Source organism: Erpetoichthys calabaricus, chromosome 1 (genome assembly GCF_900747795.2).
Source record: "Erpetoichthys calabaricus chromosome 1, fErpCal1.3, whole genome shotgun sequence".
NCBI lineage: Eukaryota > Metazoa > Chordata > Cladistia > Polypteriformes > Polypteridae > Erpetoichthys > Erpetoichthys calabaricus.
Window position 1 is genome coordinate 293,401,121 of NC_041394.2, and position 26,122 is coordinate 293,427,242.

General features: G+C 36.4%; 1 protein-coding gene across 4 annotated transcripts in view; it reads right to left on the bottom strand.

Moving 5' to 3' along the window:
- The window catches only part of anks1b (ankyrin repeat and sterile alpha motif domain containing 1B), a 1,280,504-nt gene that overhangs the window by 699,870 nt on the left and 554,512 nt on the right, over window positions 1–26,122 (bottom strand). For all 4 annotated transcript variants that reach the window (XM_028816795.2, XM_051924626.1, XM_051924632.1 and 1 more), the window contains exon 8: window positions 4,544–4,725. In XM_028816795.2, coding sequence (XP_028672628.2) covers window positions 4,544–4,725 — 182 coding nt within the window. The remainder of the gene's footprint in view (window positions 1–4,543; window positions 4,726–26,122) is intronic.

The window sequence follows — 26,122 nt, forward strand, 5'->3', positions numbered from 1 at the left end:
CTAAAATTATAACTGGCTCATCAGAAAAAGGACTTGAATAAATGTCTACCAATAGGAAACAACAAAATTTAGCAATGCTGTCCTCTGTCATTCTCTTTCGACCATATTCTGAACATCATCATGCACTGAACAAATCACACTTCATTCTCTTCCATTGTGGAGATCATATCATGGATTTCTAGATTAAATATGAGAGACTGAAAGTTGCCACACTCAACACTAAGAGTTATCCTATATGGTACATCATCAGTGCACTTTCACTACTATGAAGCAGAGTGATTTACAACATCATGTTTATGTGATGATTCTTTGTATCAGGGACAACAGAATCAAAGAAGATAGAAAGCAAGATGGATGCAGTGAATTACAAAGAAATCCTAAAAGTCAGCAAGAGGTCTGGGGCTGAGAAGAACATTAGTATTCCAGCATGGATAATGACCCATAATATATAGCCAGGTGCACTTTGGAAAAAAATCTCAGGCTCAAACTGTAAATGGATCAAGAATATGTGGCAGTGTCTGGGGCATTTTACAAAGAGAAATGAGTTGTACTGTCCCAAATACAAAGTTGGTAGACAATTCAAATCAAATGAGTGAGCGAGCCAATGGGGAAATGTTCATGGAATCTGTTAGTTTCTGTTTATCATGACAGAAGCATTATAGAGATTAGATTGTGGGCTGTAACATACTCATTAAAGGAATTGTACCAGTTAAACAAATTATGAATCAATATTATGATAAAATAAAATATGAAAAAAAGTACAAATGGGATAGAATATTCTCATGGGTAGCGTAGTCTGTGAAATATGCAGTTTACAAATTGCTTTCAAATCCATGAAATACCCAATGCCACTTTTCCATGTAATTGATTCTTAAAAATGTGCCTACAGTATTGAAAAATAAAAAAAAAACAACAACTTTTCTTTCTAATAATCGTGTTTTATAAAAACAGAGGATACAACTCTCTCAGACAGTTCTAGCAAAGTTTTACATTTGAAAACTACTGTATAACACCAAGATTGATCCAGGCCCAGCTTTATCTGAACTCTTGGCCTTTCTATCTTTTCATTTATTTTGTCAGCTCAGAGAACATCCTATAGTGCCCTGTCTACTTTTCAAACAAACACATCAAAAGGTGAGTATTTTACGCTCAGGGGCCTTGTTACTTTTTTTGTTCTTGCTTGTTAAGGCAGTTTTTTTTCCCCTTTACCTTAGAAGTCCTTTGTAAAGCAGTCTGTAAAATGGAGATGGTGTAATCATGTTGTTCAACATGCTGCTGCTGGTGTAACTCAATTCAAGAAGATCAAAAGAGATTAGGAATTGAAAAGACAGCAGTTCAAAGCTTCTGGTGTGAAAAGGTAATGAGGTGCTATCCTTTTCCATTCCCAGTGCTATCCTGTTGGCTCTTACTATTCTACTTTTACACATTTTTATCATCATAATAATAGATGTACTGGTGTATCATGGGCAAAGAGCAGATAAACTGAACTAACTCTGCCTTTCTCTTGTGTTTTCCTATTTCTCGGCCCCTGCTGTGCTTAACTCATTTGAAAAGAAGACAGCAGCTCAGCCTGAAGTTCTTGCTTGTGTTTTAAAGTATCTTGTAGTATTAACTACTGCTAACACAAAAAAACTTAGTGATCCTGCACCATCAACTTTCTCCCATCTCTGTTCTGGCAAATGATACAGGACCTTTAGCAGTGCCAGCACTAGCTTCAGGGTCAGTTTTGATCTACAGGTCACAGGTCCACTCACCAGCCCTCAATACCATCATAGTCTTACTGACAGCTGCTTGAGCATAAATGATGTGTCTGTTTTATATATATATAAACATTTATGTGTGGAAGTGTGTATGTCTGTCTGTCCAGCCCTGAAGTAAGAGGTAGAGTTGCGGTAAGGGAATGGGAACTTTTTCACACAGGGCCATGTAGGTTTGGATTTTTTTTCTCCCTAAATAATAAACACCATCATTTAAAAACTGCATTTTGTGTTTACTTGTGTTATATTTGACTAATGGTTAAATGTGTTTGATGATCAGAAACATTTTGTGTGACAAACATGCAAAAGAATAAGAAATCAGGAAGGGGGCAAATAGTTTTTCACACCACTGTATTAGGACAATAATATGCACAAAGCACCCTCCACTCCACTATACTTAATAAACAATAACAAATCACTAATCAATATAATCCTCCACTCCCAGACGCTTAGCCATCCTGCCTCCCAACTCAGCTCATCCTCTGGGATTTCCCATAGTCCTTTTATATTCCCTGACCCGGAAGTGTTTCCAATCCCTCAGTCCATGTGATCTCCTATCACTTCCGGGTCAGATAAAAATCCTCTTCTTCATCCCGGAAGCACGTCATTTCCCTTGTCGCCTTGCCTATGACGTTCTTCCAGGTTATAGGGCATGTAGAATTCCCTGAGCCTCCCTACAGCGTCTCCTGGAGGTCCCCATGGTATCCAGCAGGGCTGGTTGTAAAAACTACAAGGTCCATGATGCCCTGCTGGATTTCTGGGAACCTCTATGACGCAGGGAGAGCTCCATCTGGCGGCCTGGGGGTGTTGGCCGGGATGACAGGCCGGCCATCCCTCACAATATATATATATATATATATGTATATATATATATATATATATATATATATATATATATATATATATATATATATATATATATATGTATGTATATATATATATATATATATATATATATATATATATATATATATATATATATATATATATATATATGTATGTATGTATATATATATATATATATATATATATATATATATATATATATATATATATATATATAAGCTAATACTAAAAGTGCTAGAGAACTGGTTGAAACTGGCTATCCAATGAAAACACCATTAACAGACATTTGAACATGAACCAGGCAAATGCAGGGTTGAAAAGAAGAACATGCACATATATATATAAGACATTATGACCAGCAACCTCGGAACCCCACCTCAGCAATCCCCAATTCCACCCTCCCTTCCCTCCTTATTTGCTATAAATTGCCTTGGATTCCTGTAAGTGTAATCATGTTCCTCTGATGATGATTCCTGGTAGGAGGCGAAAGATCAGGAATAAAAAACTCTTTTAAGATATGTGATTCATTTTCTTCCTTTGTGGATCTCTAGTTATAAATATACATATAAACACGAGTTACATAAAGTATTTTGTCTAAAGCTGCACTTACATTGATTGTGAAATTTTAAGGTTAGGAAAAAGGTACATTTTTGAGTTTGATAACATTTTTAGAAAGTGATGATAATTATCTATTGTCTTTTATTGATGGATTTGTGCAACATCAGGAACTTTGGATCACTCCTCCACAGAGGAAAAATTAGTCTACTAAGTTTAAACGACTTTTCTCCTAGCTCATGTGAATTACGTAGCTCTTGTGAATTATGTAGCTCTTGTATATGGTGAAATCACTTTAATGCCTGTAGCAAACTCTAATGTAATGTCACAAATTTCTGAAACTTCCACCATTTTTCATTTACAGTATTCTAGAAAGTTGGTCATGGTCACAAATTGCCCATTGATGCTAAGGGTCAACTTGCTTAGCTCTAAATACACACCCTTTCACAGCATGTGCTTTCAGCAGCTCCTCTTAAGGTGGCTTCATTTTATGACAAACCAGAAAGTTTCACCAAGGTCAAAATTTCCTTCCTTCTATTAGCAATTGCCAGATACAGATTGTCACTTTTTGGACATGTCACATGGATTAGCAATGACATTCTGGCAAACAAAACACTCTAGTACATCTTGTAAATACCCAGTGGGCACTGACCTCTAGCTGATTGGACACACATGACTGACCAGGCTATAATGCAATCTGTATGCGATGGCAAACCAGCCAACACTTGCAAAAAATGGAACTTGCCTCAGCAATAACAATGTGAAAGTTCAGATCAGGTTTGCTTTTTTCGGGTGTCACTTTTGGTTAGTTGTCTCTCGTGTTTTTTTTTTTTGTTTTTTTTTTTGTCATACCACAGACACCACTTAAGTAGGTATATAGCACAGTATAATGTCAAAACTTTGTTTATTATATGAATAGACATGGCAAAAATCTTAAAGATAGAAGAAACAATATTAATAAGAGACTAAAATGTAAAAGTGGTAATCTATTTCCATCCCACATCACTATAAAGACATACAGGATTGATTAACTCTTGCAGATGTCCTGTGTGAGTGTAAGTGTGCACTTGGGCATAAGTGAGCCGAGAGATGGACTGCCATCAAGTGTCCAACCCCCTAAATGTCCTTTACATGGAAATAGTATGGGCCATTTGAATGAGAATTAAGACTGTATGATACACAAAGTATATAAATTACTCTGTTATTAAAAATCTATGAGTCACTCAATTCTTTAAACGTTATGCAATGCCTGCATTATTGTCAAGGTACTCAATCCTGTCTATTGACATGTTCAGTGCAAACGTTTGTATGTTTTCACGTAACATAAATGCCACCAAAGGCAGCTTAAAGTTTGCAGATACCCGAATTCAGAAAAAATATCATACCTTGTTGCTCTTAGTCAGACTTCCATTACGTCCCAACTCCTCCTCAGAAAACTTGCCACTTCCGAAGCTTTCTACAGAATGCATAGAGATGGTTTGGCACAGGTCCTCAAAAGAGAATTCTTTATCCTTGCACATTTTTATTTCATTTAGTAGCTTTGATAATTCTCCTGTCACAGGTTCATCTGTCAAAACAAAGCAAAAGTAAACATCAGGAGGGGTCATCCTGAATATGGCTAAAGAATCTGGCTCAAAACAACCACGTAGTACAGGGCTGCATAAGTCAAAAAAAACACTTTCTGTTAAAGGATGTTTCCATTCTTCAGGTCTCACATAGCTTGTGGGAGGATTTGAGTTGCACCAATACTCATGTGTCTTTCTAGTTCCTTCAGAGCCTTACTGAGCTATCCTACCTCTGCCCATATCTATACCTCTTAAGGTCATAAACAAGAAACAGAAAGCAGAACGTTTCCCCAGTGCTAGTCCTGATGCAATTTCTTTCCTTTTTATTTCTCTCCATTTTTTTACATGACTGCAATAAACAGGAATTTTCCTGGCTTGGTATCCCAACCTTTTTATGTCTGTCATTCATTTAAAGTCTCATAATCTAGAACACCTCAGGAAAAGCACAATAAATGCTGCACAGTACAGAAGTAGACAAGCAGTGCCATCAGTCAAAGAGTTACGAAAAAACCTTCCTTGAAGCAAATTAAGTTTTAGAGGAAGGGTAGCCTTTAGCTCGTGTAAATTCCACACTCCACTCCATTCCATTCTAGATATCTATCATCTAACCTTGCTGGATTATCTGCATCCCTTCTCTCACCCTCATTGCAGTGTACAGTAAATTCCATCCTCAACAGGGGAACATTGGAGGTCACCATTAGTTAGCTTGTCTTCATTAGGAAGTCTGACCTCCACTAAAGTAGTGCCTTGCAGTGCAAAACATTCAGCATCCATCCAGCCCATTGGTTGAGACATCTTGGAACTATTGAAAGTGTGAATTTACCTTCTAAACACAAAGAAAGTTTTGTAATGAAAACTGACTAGCAAACACCTGGCTGTCGATATTCCCATGTTGATGAAGACTGTCACTTCTTTAAAGATGTTTCTGAGAAATATTACGGCTTACGACTGGGTGCTTATCAGTGCTTTCTCATAAGCTTATCCGTGAATTTGAAAAGAAATTGTGGGATTAGGGATGGGTAGAGGCAAAGCCTTCTTCCAATATCAGCATTTTCATGGTTTCAGAATACATAAAGTTACAAAAAAACTGTAGTGTAATCAGGCTTGACAGAAAGTTCACAGCCCTTCAGGCATCAGATGAGAGCCATTTAATCAGCTGTCTGGTTCACTGCTGACCTATCTCAGCACATCAGCATTTTCAATTATTCCTCACTTTCACCAATCACTCAGGTTTATACCTTGCTAAAAAAGATTACTCAGTTAAAAAATTGCTTTCAGAAAATACATTTAAATAGTTCAAGACCCCATCTTGTGACACAAAACCATTTTCTTTTTAATGCAACTTAATTCATAATAGCAGAAAAACCACACATCACTGATCTGTAACAGACAATCGGTCATGGTGAGCTTCCTTCATATTTTATTTTAACACATGCAGTAAAGCTCTCTTGAATACTGTCACTTTGATCATAAGTAAATTACACCCTAAAATAGGTGGCATGATTCATAAGAACCTGTTACTCTTATGGTGAGGGTCATCATCGAGACACATGCTCAAATAGTGCACACTTCTCTTTACAAAATGTCACCTCAAGCAGAGATGAGGGGTTAGTTAAAGCAGACAGTGTGGCCTCGTGGCTAAGGTACAAACACAGCAAACTTTAATGTATGAATCTCAATCCCAGCTGTGGACTTCCTGTGTGACGCAAAGCAAATCACTTAACCTGCCTTGGTACTGCTTATAGAAATGCAGAAATAATAACACCATTTTGAATAGCATGTCATGCAGGAGGCAAGCTGCATCTGCATAAACGAACTGACAAAGTCATGCCGTATATAACAACACAAATTGTAACTGTTTCTGAATATAATAACCCATTCCTGCACAAACTGCTCTGATAAATGTTATATTCTATGTGCAGTTGAGGGTGTTTGTATGCAAGTTCATCCTTTATTTCTTTTGTTTCCTGGGATCAAAGATGGCCACTGCTTTGTGACATCATACTTCAGGTATACAACATTATTTCAGCCTGTCTGTAATATATAAAGCTGAATGTGCATTTGTGTCTGTGTGTCTGACTGGTGTGAAAACCTACACCACTGGACCCTAACCACCAGCAACGTTAGAAAAGGTAACACACCTGAAGCTAAGCAGGACTTGGGTGGGAGACCATCATGGAAACACTTGGGTTGTAGCTGAAAGAGATGTCGGTGAGGCCAGCAGGGTGTGTTTACCCTATAATCTATATGTGGATCCCAAAGCTCCAGTGCAGTGATGGGGACACTGTGCTATAAAAAATGGCACCGTCTTGGTGGGCATCTTTCAAAAAGAGTGGGATGTCAGCTCTACTAATTCTTATGAGAAAGGAGAGCTCACTCAGTTTAACATATTCATTTCTCAGTATTTATTAGCCATTTTTGACTGTACTTTTGGTATGTTGTACTCTAGCACTTTAAGTGATGTTTCTATTATACTGTTTTGACTACTCTGGTTTATGGCAAGCCAAATTAACATTTAGAGATATCTCAAAATGAATTTCAGATATCTTAAAATTTAATTTATCTTTTAAGATATCTGAAACTTGCTTTAAGATATCTTAAAATAATTCCCTTCACATTTTAAGATATCTGTAATACATTTTGAGATATCTCAAAATAATTGTGTCTGCATTTCAAGATATCTCAAATGAATTTTCAAATACTGTATCTTAAATTGACCTTTCATTCATTTTAAGATATCTCAAAATCATTTCCTGTAAAACTGCTTATTATTTCAATGTGACTTCTTGTTTATTATAAAATACCTTAAAATTTATTTGAGATATCTTTAAATGAGCAGGAAGTGATTTTAAGATAACATAAAATGTATTTGAGATATCTGAAAATGGACAGGAAGCTGATTTGAGATATCTGGAAATGTATTTCAGATATCTAAATTGTATTGTAGATATCTGAAAATGCTATTGAAATATCTTGAAATAATTGAGTGTCCTTTTAAAGATATTTTAAAATGCATTTTAGATATCTTGAAATACAATTTGAGATATCTAGAAATACATTGTTAGATACCTGAAATGGAGCAGAGACCCATTTTAAGATATCATGAAATTAATTTTAGATATCTGAAAATGCATTTCAGATATCTCAGACAACAGTGAATTTTAAGTTATCTGAAATGCTTTTTGAGATATCTTAATATTTTGAGATATCCTAAAATAACTTCCCACTCATTTTAAGATATCTCAAATTCATTTTGAGATATCTGAAACGCATTTTCAGATATCTCAACATAACTTCCTGTGCATTTCAAGATATCTCAAATACATTTTCAGATATCTTAAAATAGACGGAAAGTCCCATTCAAAGAATAGGAAATTTTACAGGAAGTTATTTTGAGATATCTCAAAATGAACAGATAGATAGATAGATAGATAGATAGATAGATAGATAGATAGATAGATAGATAGATAGATAGATAGATAGATAGATAGATAGATAGATAGATAGATAGATAGATAGATAGATACTTTAATAATCCCAAGGGGAAATTCACATTCTCCAGCAGCAGCATACTGATACAAAAAACAATATTAAATTAAACATTGATAACAATGAACAGGAACCTATTTCAAGAAATCTCGAATTGCATTTAAGATATCTTAAAATGCATTTCAAATATTTCAAAATGTGCAGCATATCATTTCAAGATATCTTGAAATCTATTTGAGATATTATAAAATGCTTTTTAGATATCTTAAAATAGATGCATTTTTAGATATCTGTAATTCAATTTGAGATATCTAAAATGCATTTCCAGATATCTGAAATTCATTTTGAGATATCTCTAAATGTTAATTTGGCTTGCCATACTGGTTTCTAGAACTGTAATGGTACTGGACTGACTAGGTGCTAGTTCAGGTAGGCAAGGGCAGGTCCAATTGTACTGAGTAAACCAGGAGATATTCATGAAAAGGAAACCTAAACAATATTTATAAAAAACAGCAACTAAGTCAGTACACAGAAAGAGACCAACCAAACTAAACTCACAAGATGCAAAAATACTAATTACAATTTCTTTTAGAAGTTTTTTTTTTTTAATCCGCAGATTAGATACAGAAAGTAAATTCCAGATAACCTTTAATCCTGTGGCCTCGATCGCCAGCAGGTCACGACATAGGAGGCCTCACTCCTAGAAACACGGAATGTGTTTGCCAATGATGGTTAGGCAAAAAGATGGGCATGACAGTAGCAAAATAATCAATAATAAGTCAACCGAAACCTGATCATGACAGGCACTGATCAGATTAGTGAAGCAACCCCATTTTCTTGTCCCATTTTTCAGACAGGATTTGAGCAGGTCAGATATTTTCAGCATAATTTGCTCTTTCCTTTTCGCGTTTTTCTACTGTATCACCAATTTCAGTCAACTCAGCAGAACATCTTGTATGTTCAAAAATGTATGTATGCATGTATGTATATAATATTTTTGTATTTTTGAGCCAAGTGAGTTGTAACAGAGCATATTCTTATAGCGATTTATTCTTAAAACTGTCCTGCAGCTTCAAATATGAGAACAGAGGTACTTTAGGGTTTTTTTTTTCAATGTCAGCAACTATAAATACAGTTTAAGCAGCTATGATGCATGAAACAAACAAAGGCTGCAGCATCACCATTTTCATTTCCTAATCCATAGGTACACAGTATTTAAAGGTGAATCAGAGGGTCTGAATGTAAACTCTCCTGAAAAATTTGAATTTGAAAATGTTAAACTGCCTATCAGATATATTGTATATACTGTAAATGCTGAATTGAAAGCTATAACAGCATATCAAAAATAACATGTCTGAGAATGACAATTACCACTGAGTATTACTCTTGTCTGGTTCAATTTTTAAATGCACTTTTCAGTGGTATACTATCAAAGCTCTTCTTATGTACTGTTTTAAAGACTCTTAAATTATTTATGTTACTGTCATATTATGAGTCAGTAGGTAGGATGCTGATAACCAATTAGTCTGAATACGAGTATGTTTCAAATCCAATCCGTCATTTTTCATTGAGCAGCATCAAGATGACACTTAATTGGCTGGGAAGTGCCCAAACAGATAATATATACCGGCTGACTGTTAATCTTGAAACTATAAAGATGGCAGGATTCATTGGCTGGCAGACAGCATTTGTATAGATATGCCCTCAATACAATAAGCACACAGACTAATTTCATTTAAGTCACTTCTAAGCATTTTCATTACAGATATTTTGCATTGTGCAGGCAGCCAGCTTGGTGGCCAAGATTAACACATTAACACATAAAGTTGCCAATTTAGTAACAACCACACATTCACTATATAGCCTGAAGCAAGTTGTTTAGAGGGATAGTTTTTGATATACAGTACAACCTCATTATAACAAAAGCCAGTAAATGTGTCAAACGCCCAAATCATGTTTAGAACCATTAAATGCTACAATAAACACCTCTCTTTCTCTTATATATATATATACATATATACTGTATATATATATATATATACTGTATATACTAGGGGGCTTACCCCCTGCTCGCTTCGCTCGCCAACCCCCCTGGCCTGCGCTACACGCCAGCGTCTCTGCCACTTGCGTTGTGAAGAGGGGGGCTGAATGCACCCCAAGGAGATCCGGTTGCTCCTCCGAAACCACCTCTTAAATGGTGATACAATGGGAAACAAATACATTTTTTTTACCTCCAATTTGCTCAGTCAGCTGCTGGCTTGCTGCTGCTGCCATGCTGCGTGATCTGTATCTCGTGCGGCGCTTCGAACATTTAAAAGCCTGTACAGCTGCTGTCCTACTCTTTGTGTTTTATTTCTGGCCCCGGGCATGGTTAAATCTCTTGGCACAAAGTCTCATCTTGCGGGATGTAAATTTAAAAACGAAATAAGAAATCTGAAAATCTAACCAACATCACATTAAAGTTTGATAAATTCTGAAAAGAATGATACCAAACAAATATATGTAGGTTTTAAAATAAGCCCGATTTAAAATGTGAAAAAAAAGTGACATAAAATCGCACAAAATCATTGCACTTTTAAGCTTAGGATTATATATATAGAGAGAGTAGATATATACTGTATGTATAAATATATATATATATATAAAATAATAATAATAATAATAATAATAATTCATTACATTTATATAGTGTATATATATGAATAAATATATATATATATATATATATATATATGAATAAATATATATATATATATATATATATATATATATATAAACATATATATATATATATATATATATATATATATATATATATATATATATATATATATATATATATATATACATACAATATATACACATTACTAGGCAAAAGTTTTAGAACACCTCAAATTTTCCAGTTTTTCTTCAAATTTAATCGCCTGAAACACGATGGATGACCTAAAATGGTGAAAAGGCACGTAGAACAACTGCCAAACATTTAAATTTAAACTTTAGGCTAGCAAAAACTGAAAAAAAGGAAATTTCACAATATTATAAATGGACCTTCTTCGGGGAACAACTTGAAGCCAGTTGAAACAAACAATTTGCAGAGGTGTTCCAACTTCTGTTAATTACTCAAAAACCTTAAGCTTAGGCTTAATAAATCCATTTAACATCAAACCTATCTTAAAGGCTCTATAAATATACTTCACTCCATCCATAACCTACACTAGTCTTAGTAAGATGAGTGCTGTCACAGATGTTTCCATAAATTTTTAAACGTAGTTCAACATTTAATCTTAATGAAATGTTGAAAGTGTGACAAAATGGGGTGTCCTGGAGCAGACCACAGAAAGACATCAGTACAGACCAATGAAAGGTGAGAAAGGCAATTGACTAAACAAAAGACAAATATATAAGAGGGGTAAATATGACACACAGTACACAAAACTGAGAAATAAAACAATAAACGGCTATGTTCCTATTTGATGGTCTTTGTCACAATACTGAATATAACAATCCTTCCTACATTCCACCCTTTCACAATATACTGGCCTCCTCCAATATACTGGCCTCCTTGTGAGGCAAGCAGTTGTCTCTGCTCCTCTTTTAACTCCAAGCTAGGATATAAGACTTTTTCTTTGAGTACTTTCGTGAATATTGCTGCTTCTTGGGAAACACTTCTAGGTGATCCTTGTTCCTAAAAATACTTGTGCAAATACTCATTTTCCCATAAGCCTCTGAGAGAACCTGAACCACTGAACAAATGCTATTGCCCACTAGTGACCTGCCTGTTGAAGCACAGCTCTTTAACAGTGCATCCTCAGCCGAGAATCGTACTACCCTGCTGGGAAAGGTCCTATTTGGTAACTTGATAATAACATCTTGTTTTTGATACATATTCTATGGCCAATACAATATTCAAAGCAAAGTAAATCAATTAAATTTTTAGTAAATTGTTAGAATTTCAAATTGTTAAAAAAAAACACAGACCCAGGCGAGGGTTATAAGAAGAACATACTTTAAAAATAATGAAATTCCATCTTAGACTGTGTAGACTCAAATGCAGTAAGAAATAATTTAAATATAATACCTGTTAAGCGCTTTGGAATGAGGTTCAATAAGAAAATGTGGTACTTAAAATGAATTCTTTTATCACAGTGTGACAAATTAGACACGTAACATCCTATGAAGTTTCTTCATGCAGACCCTCTAGGGTGAAAGTCCCACCTGGGACGCTGTCTATACTGTATAAGATCCTTTTTCATTCCCAAAAGTGAAATTAACATATTTCCTCTGTGTGTTATATTTGATTGCTCTCAGTTTTGAATTAATTTTTTTTATTTTTGCCCAGGTAACTTACTCCCTGGGTGCTCTTGGTGTGTAATAATGTCAAATGCCTTGTAACACATGTTGAATCTGTGCACGGTGAGGGGCACTATATAAAACAGATTCAATTTCATTTGTTCTTGAAAAGGGCACCTATATATATTAGCTCAGCCCTATTTATTATAAATTATTAAAAACACACTTAGATAGAACTTTGTTTGCCCCAAGAGGGAAATTTGGCAATAAATAGATATATAACTCAATATTACACATAATCAAAATGCAAAACGAACACAGAAGATGTTGGTTTAATATATACTGCATATAGAAATTATATATATAACATATTTACAGATGTATTTTATTTATACTTTAGCTTAGGTTCTTAAAGCATCTCAGTGAATAAAAATAAAAATGTAGCTCCAGTTTCGTTTCCCATTGAACTAGCTCAGCCGGCCACCAAGTCCTACTACAGGAACACATAATAAAGATTAACAGATCAGATTACTGATGTTAGGAGTCTAGTCGTCTGACCTCTACAAAGGAGAGCAGGAATTAAATCTGTAGTAGTTGAAGAGTTTCACTGTAAAATGTTGCATATCTATTTTAGCTAATTTAAGAAAAATTACCTTTTTTGAAGTGAGCATGTGTGATGGAGACTACTGACAATATTGTGTTAAGAATTTATTAGATCTATGTTGAAATGATCCATATTTTAAAACAAATCTCAAAATTATCACTTTCATGAAATATGTTCTCTTTTTTTTAGTTCTTTGGCACAGCATAATAAATCAATTCATTTTTGCACAATTGGTTAAAAATCCAAAAAGCACTGAACACAGGCAATGCATTTAAAAATAAAATAAAATAAATAAAATAAAATGAAGTATTAAAACAATCTCAGACAATACAATACAATACAATACTACAATAAGAGAGAGTTGAGGATACTGTGTGTAGATGGCTGAAAGTTTTACTGAAATAATTCTGCAGAAATAGGTGATTAAGTGACATTTCTTAGGGATCTGTGCTGGGACCATTGCTCTTTGACGTTCTAGCAAAGCCTAACTTGGAGTACTGTATTCAGTTTTGGACTCCATGTTACAAAAAAGACATAGCAGCAGTTAAGAAAATGCAGAGAAGGGTGACCATACTGATTCCAGGACTAAGAGGTATGAGCTATGAGGAGAGACTGAAGGAGCCGAACCACTGAAGTTTAAGAGAAGGATAAAATTAGGAGGTTGCATAATAAACATGTTTAAAATTTTAAAGAGAATTGCTACAGTGGATCCCAGTTGTTTCTGTAAAATGAGTTCTTCAACAAGAACATTAGGACACAGATAGAAACTCATTAAATGAAGGGTAGGTTTTTGTACAAACATTAGAAAAGTTTTCTTTACACAGAGAGTCCTAAACCTATGGAATAAGTTACCAAGCACTGTAGTGTAATAGACTGTAGGACTTTAGGCAACTTCAGACTTTGACTTGATATTATTTTGATAAATTAGATGAATGTATGTAGGATTGATTTGTTTTGTTTTGCTGAATGGTCTGTTCTCATCTTAATTGTTTTAACTCTATTCAGGATGCCAGTGCACCAATCCATTTTAGGGCCCAGTCATGCACATGCAGAATGTCACAGAGGGCTCATTTTCGATTCACCCATTAACCAAATCTGATGGGGTGCAGGAGGAAACTCCCCTAACACACACGCATTTAGTACATATAAACATAATTCAGAGTATAGCCTGAGTAAGGGATATAAAGCCTGGACATTGGATTTGTGAAGCAGCATTGCTACTCACTAGTGATTAGCAAACTCCACAATGTTCGCCTCTCCTCGTGTTCAAAGAAATCACGGAAGTGTTTGCATGAATATCGCCCAATTCAGTGAAATGCGTTGAAGTCAATGGGGAATGACTAACTAAAGATAGATTTGACAGGATTATAATGGTGCAATCATCTTTAAAGGGTCCCTGAGGGTTAGGGAAACATCTGCCAACTATACTGGACCGATTATTGTGCCCAAAAAGGTGACCTGAGCTGTGCAGCAGTAGTGCCAACCACTGCACCACTGTGCCTCTGTCAGATCAAAAAAGAAAGAACACAGTCAGAGATGCACAATGATATATATCGTCAAAACAAAGTAGAGATACAGAAATTGTAGTGAAAAGTCAGAAAAAATAAATAGGTCTTTTAAAGGCAGAAAACACAAAGTGGCCTGTCATGATAGAAGCCGTTGACTCATTCAGTTTTTTGAAGTCATGGTGAAGGCTCTCCAAACTGTTTGTGCTGATGCTTTGCACTTTTTCCTCTATCAAAAAGATAGACGCACTACATAAATAGTAATAAATATTTTAATATTATTATTACAGTGATCCCTCGCTATATCGCGCTTCGCCTTTCGCGGCTTCACTCCATCGCGGATTTTATATGTAAGCATATTTAAATATATATCGCGGATTTTTCGCTGCTTCGCGGGTTTCTGCGGACAATAGGTCTTTTAATTTCTGGTACATGCTTCCTCAGTTGGTTTGCCCAGTTGATTTCATACAAGGGACGCTATTGGCAGATGGCTGAGAAACTATCCAGCTTACTTTCTCTCTTTCTCTCTCTCTCTCTCTCTCTTGCGCTGACGTAGGGGGGTGTGAGCAGGGGGGCTGTGTGCAGCTGCTTCCTGAAGGACAGGCTGCACGGAGCTTCGCATACTTAAAAGCTCAAAGGGCACGTATTGATTTTTTTTATCTGTCTCTCGCTATCTCTCTCTCTTCCTGCTCCTGACAGAGGGGGTGTGAGCTGCCGCCTTCAACAGCTTTGTACCGGCGGTGCTTCGCATACTTAAAAGCCAAAAAGCCGTATTGATTTTTTTTTTGACTGCTTGCTTTGCACTCCTTTGAAAAGGAAGATATGTTTGCATTCTTTTAATTGTGAGACAGAACTGTCATCTCTGTCTTGTCATGGAGCACAGTTTAAACTTTTGAAAAAGAGACAAATGTTTGTTTGCAGTGTTTGAATAACGTTCCTGTCTCTCTACAACCTCCTGTGTTTCTGCGCAAATCTGTGACCCAAGCATGACATTCTAAAAATAACCATATAAACATATGGTTTCTACTTCGCGGATTTTCCTATTTCGCGGGTGGCTCTGGAACGCAACCCCCGCGATGGAGGAGGGATTACTGTATTTCATTTTATTATTTCAGTCTCCTGTGTTTGGGGTGTCAGGCTCCTTCAAGGTTTGTTTTCACTCTCACCGTGTCATGCATGTGGTTAATTATTATCCTTCTCTTATACTGACGTGCACATTTGGCTGCAAGCACAGATAACTCGTCCCACAGTCTGTAATGCAAATTATCAGCATTATATACCCTGGTTGGTGGTTGGTTGTTACAGATGTACGGGTGTTGGTAAAATATACACATATATTTTTTTTCCTAAAATGGCTGAATTATCAGTAAATAATTCGACGCACAAGGGCAAATGCAAAGGCAAAAAATTTGGCGGCAAAAAGCACTTTGGCGAAATTCGCTGATCAACACTGCTACTCACTATGCCACCTAAAATAATAAATTAAACTGAATTTAAAATATATTTAGTAATAAGATGACTAAGAAGGGAGTACTTAAAATAAAAGCAAAAAACAACAAAAGCCTGCGGGTTGGATAATGGATGGATGGAACAACAAAAGCAAAAGACAAGTTAGATAGAAAGATCAGGAAAAGGCTGCCAGCAACCAGCCTCTCTTAAACCTCAACCTGTGCTTTGTCTTGTTGACTGCATTAATAGCTCATGAAAGCTGATGGAGCATACTCACAATCCTTGCTGCAGGCGCACTCCCAAATCATCAGAGTGACACATACAAATACGGGGAAAAGAGTGGGAGAGTGCCATTGGTGTATAAAGATTAACAGTAAATGAAGAATTTACTCAGCACCAATAAATGAAATGCACAGCTTACTCCACTGACAGTGAAACCTCACACCGCCGCATTGGATGTTTGGAAGGCAACAAGCAGCTCAAAGTTTTCATCGCAATTCATACTTAAAGAGAAATGTTGTGTATTACATCTTGAAATGAAATCATGCATCTAACATGCTAGAGCAGAGCTTTACAATCTGGGTCTTGAGACAGCTAGGGGTGTCATGCTGAAGCAAGAAGGGTATTAAGAAGTTAATTTTTCCTTTCTGTTAAAAAAATAATTTCAATTTTGATTTTCAATATAAAACAACAAATCTCTAGTAGGGCTTTTAAATTAGGCAGAAAACAAGATTTGAATACTCACATTAAAAACAAGTATACATTCAAATCATTCAAACTTTGCTTAATATGTTTTTGTGTTTTCTCTTATTATTATTTATATAATTACTCTTTAAATTGCTATGTATCTGCAAAGCATGAAATGATTATGATTCATGAATAAAGATGCAGCTTTCAATTGAGTGTGTTAGGAAAATCAGATTGTCTATGCCTTAGGCACGGAGAAAAACTCACTGTATTTTGTGATACAAAATTCTGCCAATATGAACTGCGGCCGTGTATCATGTACCATATGACATTACATCATGATGGAAAAGAAACACAAAGGTAAATGTCTTCTGTCAAAAGCAGAGGATTTAAAAATCTCATTGAAAACCAAGAGCTAAGGTATACCAAATGACAAACTGACTGCACTTTGACAGAACCGTTACTCATTGTCAGTATAATAATGCAAAGTGTGGACCACCAGGGGGCGCACCGCCACCCAAACCCGACACAGACAGATGTGGGACACAAGTTCAGGGCACACACTTTTATTTTTTTTTTTCTTTTCCCCGTGGGAAACGCCTTTCCCCCCGCTTCCCATGTGTACAGAACAGTCACAAGCACAGCCAAAAGCACACTTCTCTTCTTTCTTTTTCCTTCTTTTCTTTCTCTTTCTTCACCCACTCATCCTGGCAAGCTTCCCACCTGAATCTGGCTCCCAGAGTAGTGGCTGCTGGCTCCTTTTATAAGACACCCGGAAGTGCTCTACGTGCCTGTTAAATTCAATTTGGCAGCACTACCACCTCAATTAAGGGATCAGCAGCACCTGCAACACCCCCTAGCAGCGCCCAAGGAACCCACCAGGGCTACACCAAACTCCAGCTCCCATGGAGCCCTGCGGAATTCAGAGGCACCACTGCAACCCATGGGGCTGCCACCTAGCGCTCTGTGGGAGGTAATGTTCTGGATGCGCTCCCTACCCCAGTCCTTCCAGCATAGAGGCGTCCCGGCCATACGCCACAAACGAATTGATGCAACTTAGACATCACTGTATGTGAAAGTGGGCTGAGATTGCTGGCTAAGTGTTTTGTACACACACACACTTAATCTTGAACAAGTATGGCAAATCTCAGCTTTGTTTCATAAATGTACCACTGTATCCACAGGCTTGTTTTCAAATTAAACTTTTTTGGGACCAGCAAAGCACAAACTCAACATTGTATTGCAATTGTTCTCATGATATACATGAACGCTACTGGGAGCCGTGGATGTGAGAACGAGAGCTTGAGACATCGATAAATGTTTCACTGATACTAATTCTAAAATAGAGATAGATTGAAGCAAAGAAGAATTATAAAATTAGTGGCTCTTCTATTGATCTCAACAGCAGTCCTTCAGCATAGCGGGGAGGGAAAGCTGCCAAACACGCAATGCTTGCTTTTCTGGTCAAATCATACGTCTGTCCCTTCTACGTCTATACCCACTGAATAAGTGGTTCATCTGCAAGGGATATCATTACAGCAGAGAAGTCTCAGCTTCATGAAGAGTGTTGACATTCGCATTCTCCTTTAAAGGAAATATACCATTATAAGTTCTTCAAAGCTCAAGTCAGCACCCACAGCTAAAGGGTGAGTAACACATTTGTTGGAGCATTTTTGTTGTCACTTCAGAAAACAGCAGAATAATTTTAAATTTGGATGGTTTAGCACTGCAAAAACTTTATATTTTAAGCTTATAGGGTCAGTACTGTCATATGTACAGGGTACAGTGAAATTATTTTTTGCATGTGCTAACATACAATATACAGTGGTGTGAAAAACTATTTGCCCCCTTCCTGATTTCTTATTCTTTTGCATGTTTGTCACACAAAATGTTTCTGATCATCAAACACATTTAACCATTAGTCAAATATAACACAAGTAAACATAAAATGCAGTTTGTAAATGGTGGTTTTTACTATTTAGGGAGAAAAAAAAATCCAAACCAACATGGCCCTGTGTGAAATAGTAAATGCCCCCTTGTTAAAAAATAACCTAACTGTGGTGTATCACACCTGAGTTCAGGATATTCAAGACCTGACTTGACACTTTTGGCATTTGATGCCATTTGAGCATTGTGGGCAGGGGTATGTGCCCAGGGCAGATCGACTATGAAACTAATGAAGCTTAAAGTTTCAGGGCCTCCTAATTCCGGAGTGGCCCCAGAAGCGATTTTAGTCCACATTGCTTAAACATTTTGGTTGTATACTGTACGAGAAGGTTTTTTTTTAAAAAATAATAAAAATTATATAACATAACTAAATACAAAATAATAGTGAAAAAAAATGAATAGGGTATTAAAGTATCACATTGGCTAGCCTTAAATGAAGAAAAAAAATTAAGGATGTTTCATTCTAAATATATTAAATATAAAAAAAATAAATAATTTAAAACACTATTAACATGACAGAAAAAACATTTTTTGTCAAAATTATTTAATCGAAAAAAATGAAAGCATATTTATTTGTTTGTGGTCATCGTAAAGTGCCGTAATTTTCATTCCCCCATAACTTGAAAGCTATAAAGCACAGGAAATTTTTATTCACACCAGTGACTTTGACATGTGAAATAACACAGTACAGCAATTGTAATCAAAATCTGAGATGTGGTGGTTAAGTTTTTTAAATATTTGTGGTGATCAGTCATGGAACAACTCCATTGAAAAAGATAACAGTGGTTACCCAGACCTCGTTGCTAGTTTGCGAAGGGACGAACATAACAGTTCAAGCTTCAGGGCTCCAAAAATGTAGGTCCGGCACTAGTATGTGCTCAAGGAGTAACATTAGGGACTAAACTAAGCTCACTTTCACACTTTCTAAGCTCACTTTTTTTAATAACACAAGGAAAATCTGAAATATGGCAATTATTTTGTATTGTCATTATTGAGATATGAATGAAGTACACACAATGGATGTTGAGGTGTTATGCAAGATGTTGAAAGTCATTTGGGTGTAACCAAGGAAAAAGGTGGACCACATTTATCTAGACAGTAGAATAAAGACTGCAACACACTCTTTTAATTCTCAACAGACAATCATTTTACTTGAGTAGTTTTAAATTTTCAAGTACAGCAATTATCGATTTATGCAATAAAATTCTTTAATGCTGGAACCTTACTTATTTGTTAAAAGTTTTAAAATAATTAACCAATACTTACTGCTGCCACTGTCTGCTTCATATTGCACCGTAAAGTTATATCCATTCATCGAAGCTACTAGTGTCATTGCTGAAAACAGCTAGAGTTTATCCTAGCAGTTACAAGCGTAAGACAAGAGTGAACCCTGGTTGGTTTACCTCCATGAGCCAATTTAAAGATGTCCACACCTCCATCCATCCCTCACCTGCTTATTCAGTTCAGAGTCCTGGAGTCCCAATGCGTAAGCTGACAGCAATGGATGCAGTAGGAAACAACCCTGGATGAAGCACCAGTCCACTGCAGCACACACTCACACACTCACCATGGGTCAATTGACAATGTCAATTACCTAACACTCACGTCTTTTATAAGTGTGGAAAACCAGAAAGCACAAAGAAAAACCCATGCAGACTCACAGAAAATGTGCATACGCCACACAAAAAGGGCTCAGGCTAAGATTCAAGCCAAGGACTCTGGAGCTTTGAGCTCCCAGTCCTAACCTCTGCACCACTAGGACACCTGATTTATGGACTAATTCACCTAAAATACACATTTTGGACTATGCAAAGAAATTGGAGAGCCGGAGAAAAACCAAAACACTGATAGATAGTACAAATTCCACACATAAAATCTGAATTGCTTTTAATGTAATGTGTGATAATGCTCAACATGAAAGACACACTATTCATTAATTACTAACAAAGACAAGGAGTGGACTTTTCAGTATAATAATTCAAATTAATTTAGACTAACTACACAACTATTCATTTTCTGAACCTGCTTTTCCCAGGACGTAGTAGTGGGGAGATGGGGAGAGATTAAACAAAAGGAAGATTAAATGAGAGCCCATTTCATGTCAGGTTGCACTCATTATCATTACTATTATAATTATTATATAATTGTATTTTACATTGAGCCAACACATGTATCCAATTACAACAGCACACTAGTTTATCTGATTGTATTTCTTTGATTTGTTCAAAATAAAACACCATTATCTAACAGTATGATGTTTTGTTCAAATAACTATTGAGATAAGAATCAAGAGGAAGTTACTGTATAATGGAATATATAATTATAGTGCAGTATAAACTGAACCACAAGGGGCAGCAAAGTCCCACAAATGACTCCATCACAACATGCAAAGCTGCTGGAAATGCTCTGTTAAACAAAGCAAGGGATAGGATGAAGCTGAGCTTTTAGTCACTTCATCAGGATAAAACACTTGCCGTGGGATCTGCCAGAGTATATTAATAACAGATTTAAAAAAAAGTAAAACGAGAAATTTAGTAAAAACCATTTCACCTAAACTATATAGTGACAGAAGTATAGTACTGCACATACATCGCATCGAAAGGAAATTTCCACAGAATCATTAACATTAAAAAAGGTTCAAGACATCTGCAGATATTATGTACCTATGACATAGCCATCTACATACACAAGCAAGTGCATTTTATATTCAATGTATTATCACTTTATGAAGCATAACTTAAAACATTAGTGGATATCCTCTCTATAGAGGAGTAAAACTGCATGGGGCGCACAGCAGTGTGTAAAATATTATTCAGAATTGTACAGTTTTGCTTTGGTTTACAGTATATCACAGGTGTAAAGAAAATCTCATCCTTTTATTAAATTAAAAAATGAGTAACATAGGAGATAAAAAGAGGATATCCAGCTATGCAAAATGGAGCTTCCCAAACCCAAAATATACAGTCACACTGAAGCCAGTGTGTAGGCATAAACAATTGAAGCAGCGTGACACAGACACATGGCTACTGTATCAGGATTTGTTACTGATGACATACTGTATGGAGTACTAATAATAAATAACACTAATTGGGGTGGACAGATTGTAAATACAAATATCATTTTCTTTTATATGGTAGTGCAGGGTTATTGGCAACTTTCAACAGCAACATTTATTTGTAAAGATTTGTTGCACATGAGTGGAAGGCACTCTTCTACCACAATACAAACAAAATCAGCATCTTGGAAAAAAATACTTTAGTAAACAGGTTATTTTTAAAGGATTATGTTATATTAATTAGTGGTCTTCTTCCAAAGTGCGCAAAAATATTTCATCAAAAGTGGACTGAAATATTGCATCAATACAGTATTGTATTCACAAACTTTGTTTCCAGTCCTAATTTAGACTCCACCAAGTAGTTTCTCTGTCAAAAACTTCACCAGTTTGACCTTCAAGGGTATTAAGATGTGCAATATGTTATTTATAATGTCATACACTTTTAGTGGACCACAGCCAGTGATCTGTGTATACAGTTGCATTAAAATGTGTCATGCTTCAATCATTAAGTGGGCCCTCGTGTTATTAATGATGAGTTTTAGCCCTGCACAAAGCATGTTCACAGTCTGCAGTGTTTGGGCTAATAGTAAGGAGCATTTTTCACAACCTCAAGTGCATTTTTTAGAAGCCTAACATACATATTGGTTAAGGATGAGCAGCTTGTGTTTTTTTACTTTAATAAAACTCCTCCTGTGACCTTCTGTGACTGCATGTTCTCATCCTCTTAGATCTGAGTGCCACATTCGATACCATTGATCACAATATTCTTAGAAATCCCCTTAGTTAGTGGGTGAGACGGTCTGGCGGTGTCTTAAATTGGTTTGAATCCTACCTGGCAGGTACAAAATTCTTTGTTAGTTGTGGTAATTATACTTCAATGACAAATGATATTCTATTTGGTATTCCACAAGGGTCTGTCCTGGGTCCGCTGCTCTTTTCGATCTACATGCTTCCATTAGGTCAGATTATCTCGGGGCATAACGTGAGCTACCACAGCTATGCTGACGACACACAACTGTATTTATCAATGGCGCCTGAAGACCCGACTCTCTTGGTTCACTGACCCAATGTCTTTCTTGTGTTTCTGAATGGATGAGTAGTAATTTACTCAAACTAATTAAGGAAAAAAACAGAAATCTTAGTGATTGGCAAAAATGGATATAGTGAGAGTATTTGAAATAAACTTGATCCATTAGGCTTAAAAGTCAGGACAGAGGTAAAGAATTTAGGGGTAATTACTGACTCGGACCTGAATTTTAATCACACATTAATCAGATTAATAGGACAGCATTTTTTCCACTTAAGAAATATAGCAAAAGTTAGAACTCTTATAACATTGCAAGATGCTGAGTAATTTGTTCACGCTTTTGTTTTCAGTCGGCTAGATTACTATAACACACTCCTCTCAGGACTACCCAAAAAAGACATCAATCAATTGCAACTAGTGCAGAATGCAGCTGCTAGAATCTTAACTAGGAAAAGGATATCCAAGCACATCACCCCAGTTTTGATGTCACTATATTGGTTACCTGTGTCATTTAGAATTGACTTTAAAATACTGCTTATGGTTTACAAAGCATAAATAATCTCACTCCATCCTATATTACAGAATGTGTTTCACTTTACACTCCAAATCGTAACTTTAGATCTTCAAATGAGTGTCTGCTTATAATTCCAAGAGCTAAACTTAGAGGTGGCGAGGCAGCCTTCTGCTGTTATGCACCAAAAATCTGGAATAGCTTACCGATAGAAATTTGCTAATAAGTTGGAGCACTATAAAAAACTGCTAAAAACTCATTATTTTAACATGGCTTTCTCATAGCTTCATTTTAGTTTAACCCTGATATTCTGTATATGCATTTAATTATCATTTTAATCATGGCTCCACAATCCGTACTAATCCCTACTTTCTCTGCTGTTCTTTTTCCGGTTTTCTGTGGTGGCGATATGCACCACCACCTGATCAAAGCACTGTGCTGTCCCTACATTGATGGATGGAAGGCCGGAGGTCCACATGACCGTCATCATCTCATTCTTCCATGTGAAGCCTGAAAACCATGAGGACTGATTGAGATCATTTATGTTAGGTAGAATGCCTAGAGGGGGCTGGGTGGTCTCTTGGCCTTGGAACCCCTGTAGATTTTGGGGGTTTTTTTCTCCAGCTGTCTGGAGTTTTTTTTTTTGTTTGTTTGTTTTTTCTGTCCTCCCTGGTCATCGGATCTTACTTTTATTCTATTTTAATTAGTATTGCCTAATTTTATTTTTATATTTAGTTTTTTTCTTTTTTTTCTCTTCCTTGATCCTGTAAAGCACTTTGAGCTACTTATTTTGTATGAAAATCTGCTATATAAATAACTGTTGTTGTTATTGCATAAGACAAGATCTATTTGTAACGGACACAGCCCTCTAATTTTGATAATGTCCATTAACTAAGGCTAGACACTTGAGAATTTGTGACAGGAGCATTGTTGGAACATTCGGGCCATGACATGTGATCAGCAAGCTGCTGAATATTTTAGAGCATTTTCTCAGCAATAGCAGACCCTGCTAGTTGGTAAACAGTCTAATGTCATTGTGCTTTCTCATCTTTTGAATTGCAAAATTAGTTTTGCCTGAAAACAAAGAACCATTTTAATTTGTGGTTTCTGGATGCTGTCTCTGCATACAGCACGGTACATTCTCTGACTTGGTTGTGATGATATCCCATCTCTGCAGTCATTGCTACTTTGTAAAACATCCTCCATATTAAATCCACTAAAAAAGATCAACCAGTATTTGAAAAGTTATTTTTTATTTATTCATGCCACAATTTCATGTGTAACTGGTATTGAAGTAGTATTGGAACAGTTTCCCTTATTCACTTTTCTTTATTTTCTAAATTCATAACACAGTATTAATTATTACCTTATTTATATTTCACTAAACGATGAGCAGATACAATTTGGCCTTCTTGTCCTCACTGCCATAGTTACTATACAGCTAATGCTACTGTTTGTCTTACTTGCTGTACACACGTGCTGCATAATTTCACTATATGGCTCACTAGTGAGTAGGTCACCAGCATGTCTTCCTTGCACTTTGGTAACTTGTTGTGTCACAATGAACTCTTCATTCATCATTCTGGCACCCACGCAACCAGTCTCTCCTTGAAAGCCACAGTTTAGGGTACCACGTAATCAGAAAAAAATCAGTGTGCAGTGCCTGTGTCTGATGTTATTTTTGGTGTGCTGCTCTTGCAACCAGCGTGGATGCGTCAAGTATAAACCAGGCTTTAGACAGGGGTACGGCAGCCTTGCACGCTATAATCAGCTGTCTTTAAAAGCTGATACCAATGTTAAGATCATACATGAAGAATTGGATCTTTTGTATTTTTCAAATTGTGTTTGATCAGGTAAATATATTGTATGGACCAAAGATCTCCAACATCTGGCAGTGCACCAAGCTTTTCTGCGATTCTGTAGTTTGGTTGTCCAGAATTAAAAACTGGTAGTCCCAGGCGTCCAGACTACTAATTTGTCCACCCCTGCTAATACAATTTCAGGAAGAGTGAAAAGGTAGCACAGAGGTTAGTACTGCTTTCCAACAGATACAGCATCCTGGCTTAGAATCTTACATCCAATCATCATTTGTAAGAAGACTTCATATTGTCCCTGTTTCTGTTTGGATTTTTCTCTGGATATTTGAGTGTTCCTCCCATATTCCCAAAGGTGTGTGTGTTAGGTTAGTTGTTAATTCCAAAGTGTGGACTGGTGCCCTCTGAAGGGCTGATTTCTGTCTTACACCTGATATTAATCGGATAGACATTGGAACTCCATGACTATGAACCAGTTGCTGCAACACTTAATTGAAATAAGCATATTTCAGAATATTTAAGCATATTTATACATCGCATTTCATGTTGTGTTATGCATAAACTCAATAAACAGCATTGTGAGTAGACCGCCAAAAATGCACAAATGTTGACTGGAGACATCCAAAGGAAACAGCTGTGAGTAATAGCATATGGAAAGTGGGTGGAGGGGGATACATGAAATCCCAGCTATTACACATGCTTACAAGGAAAAAAGTCTATAGAACTAAAAAATTATCCTCCAGCAGTGTACCTAAAGCTATAATAATAGTACACTTTGGATGAAAGCATGCAAAAATGAGAAAAATTATATGTGATCAGTAAACTGATGTGCTTTGTCGCATACGGCCAGGACGCCAACTGGATGGAAGGACTGGGGGAGAGAATAGGGCATTATCTCCCTCAGGACACTAAGGGTATACCCCTGGGCTGCTGTGTCACCACAGATTCCTGCAGGGCATGCTGGTAGTTGGAGTTTGCTGCAGCCCTGTTGGGTTCCATGGCAGCTGACAGGGGGAGCTGC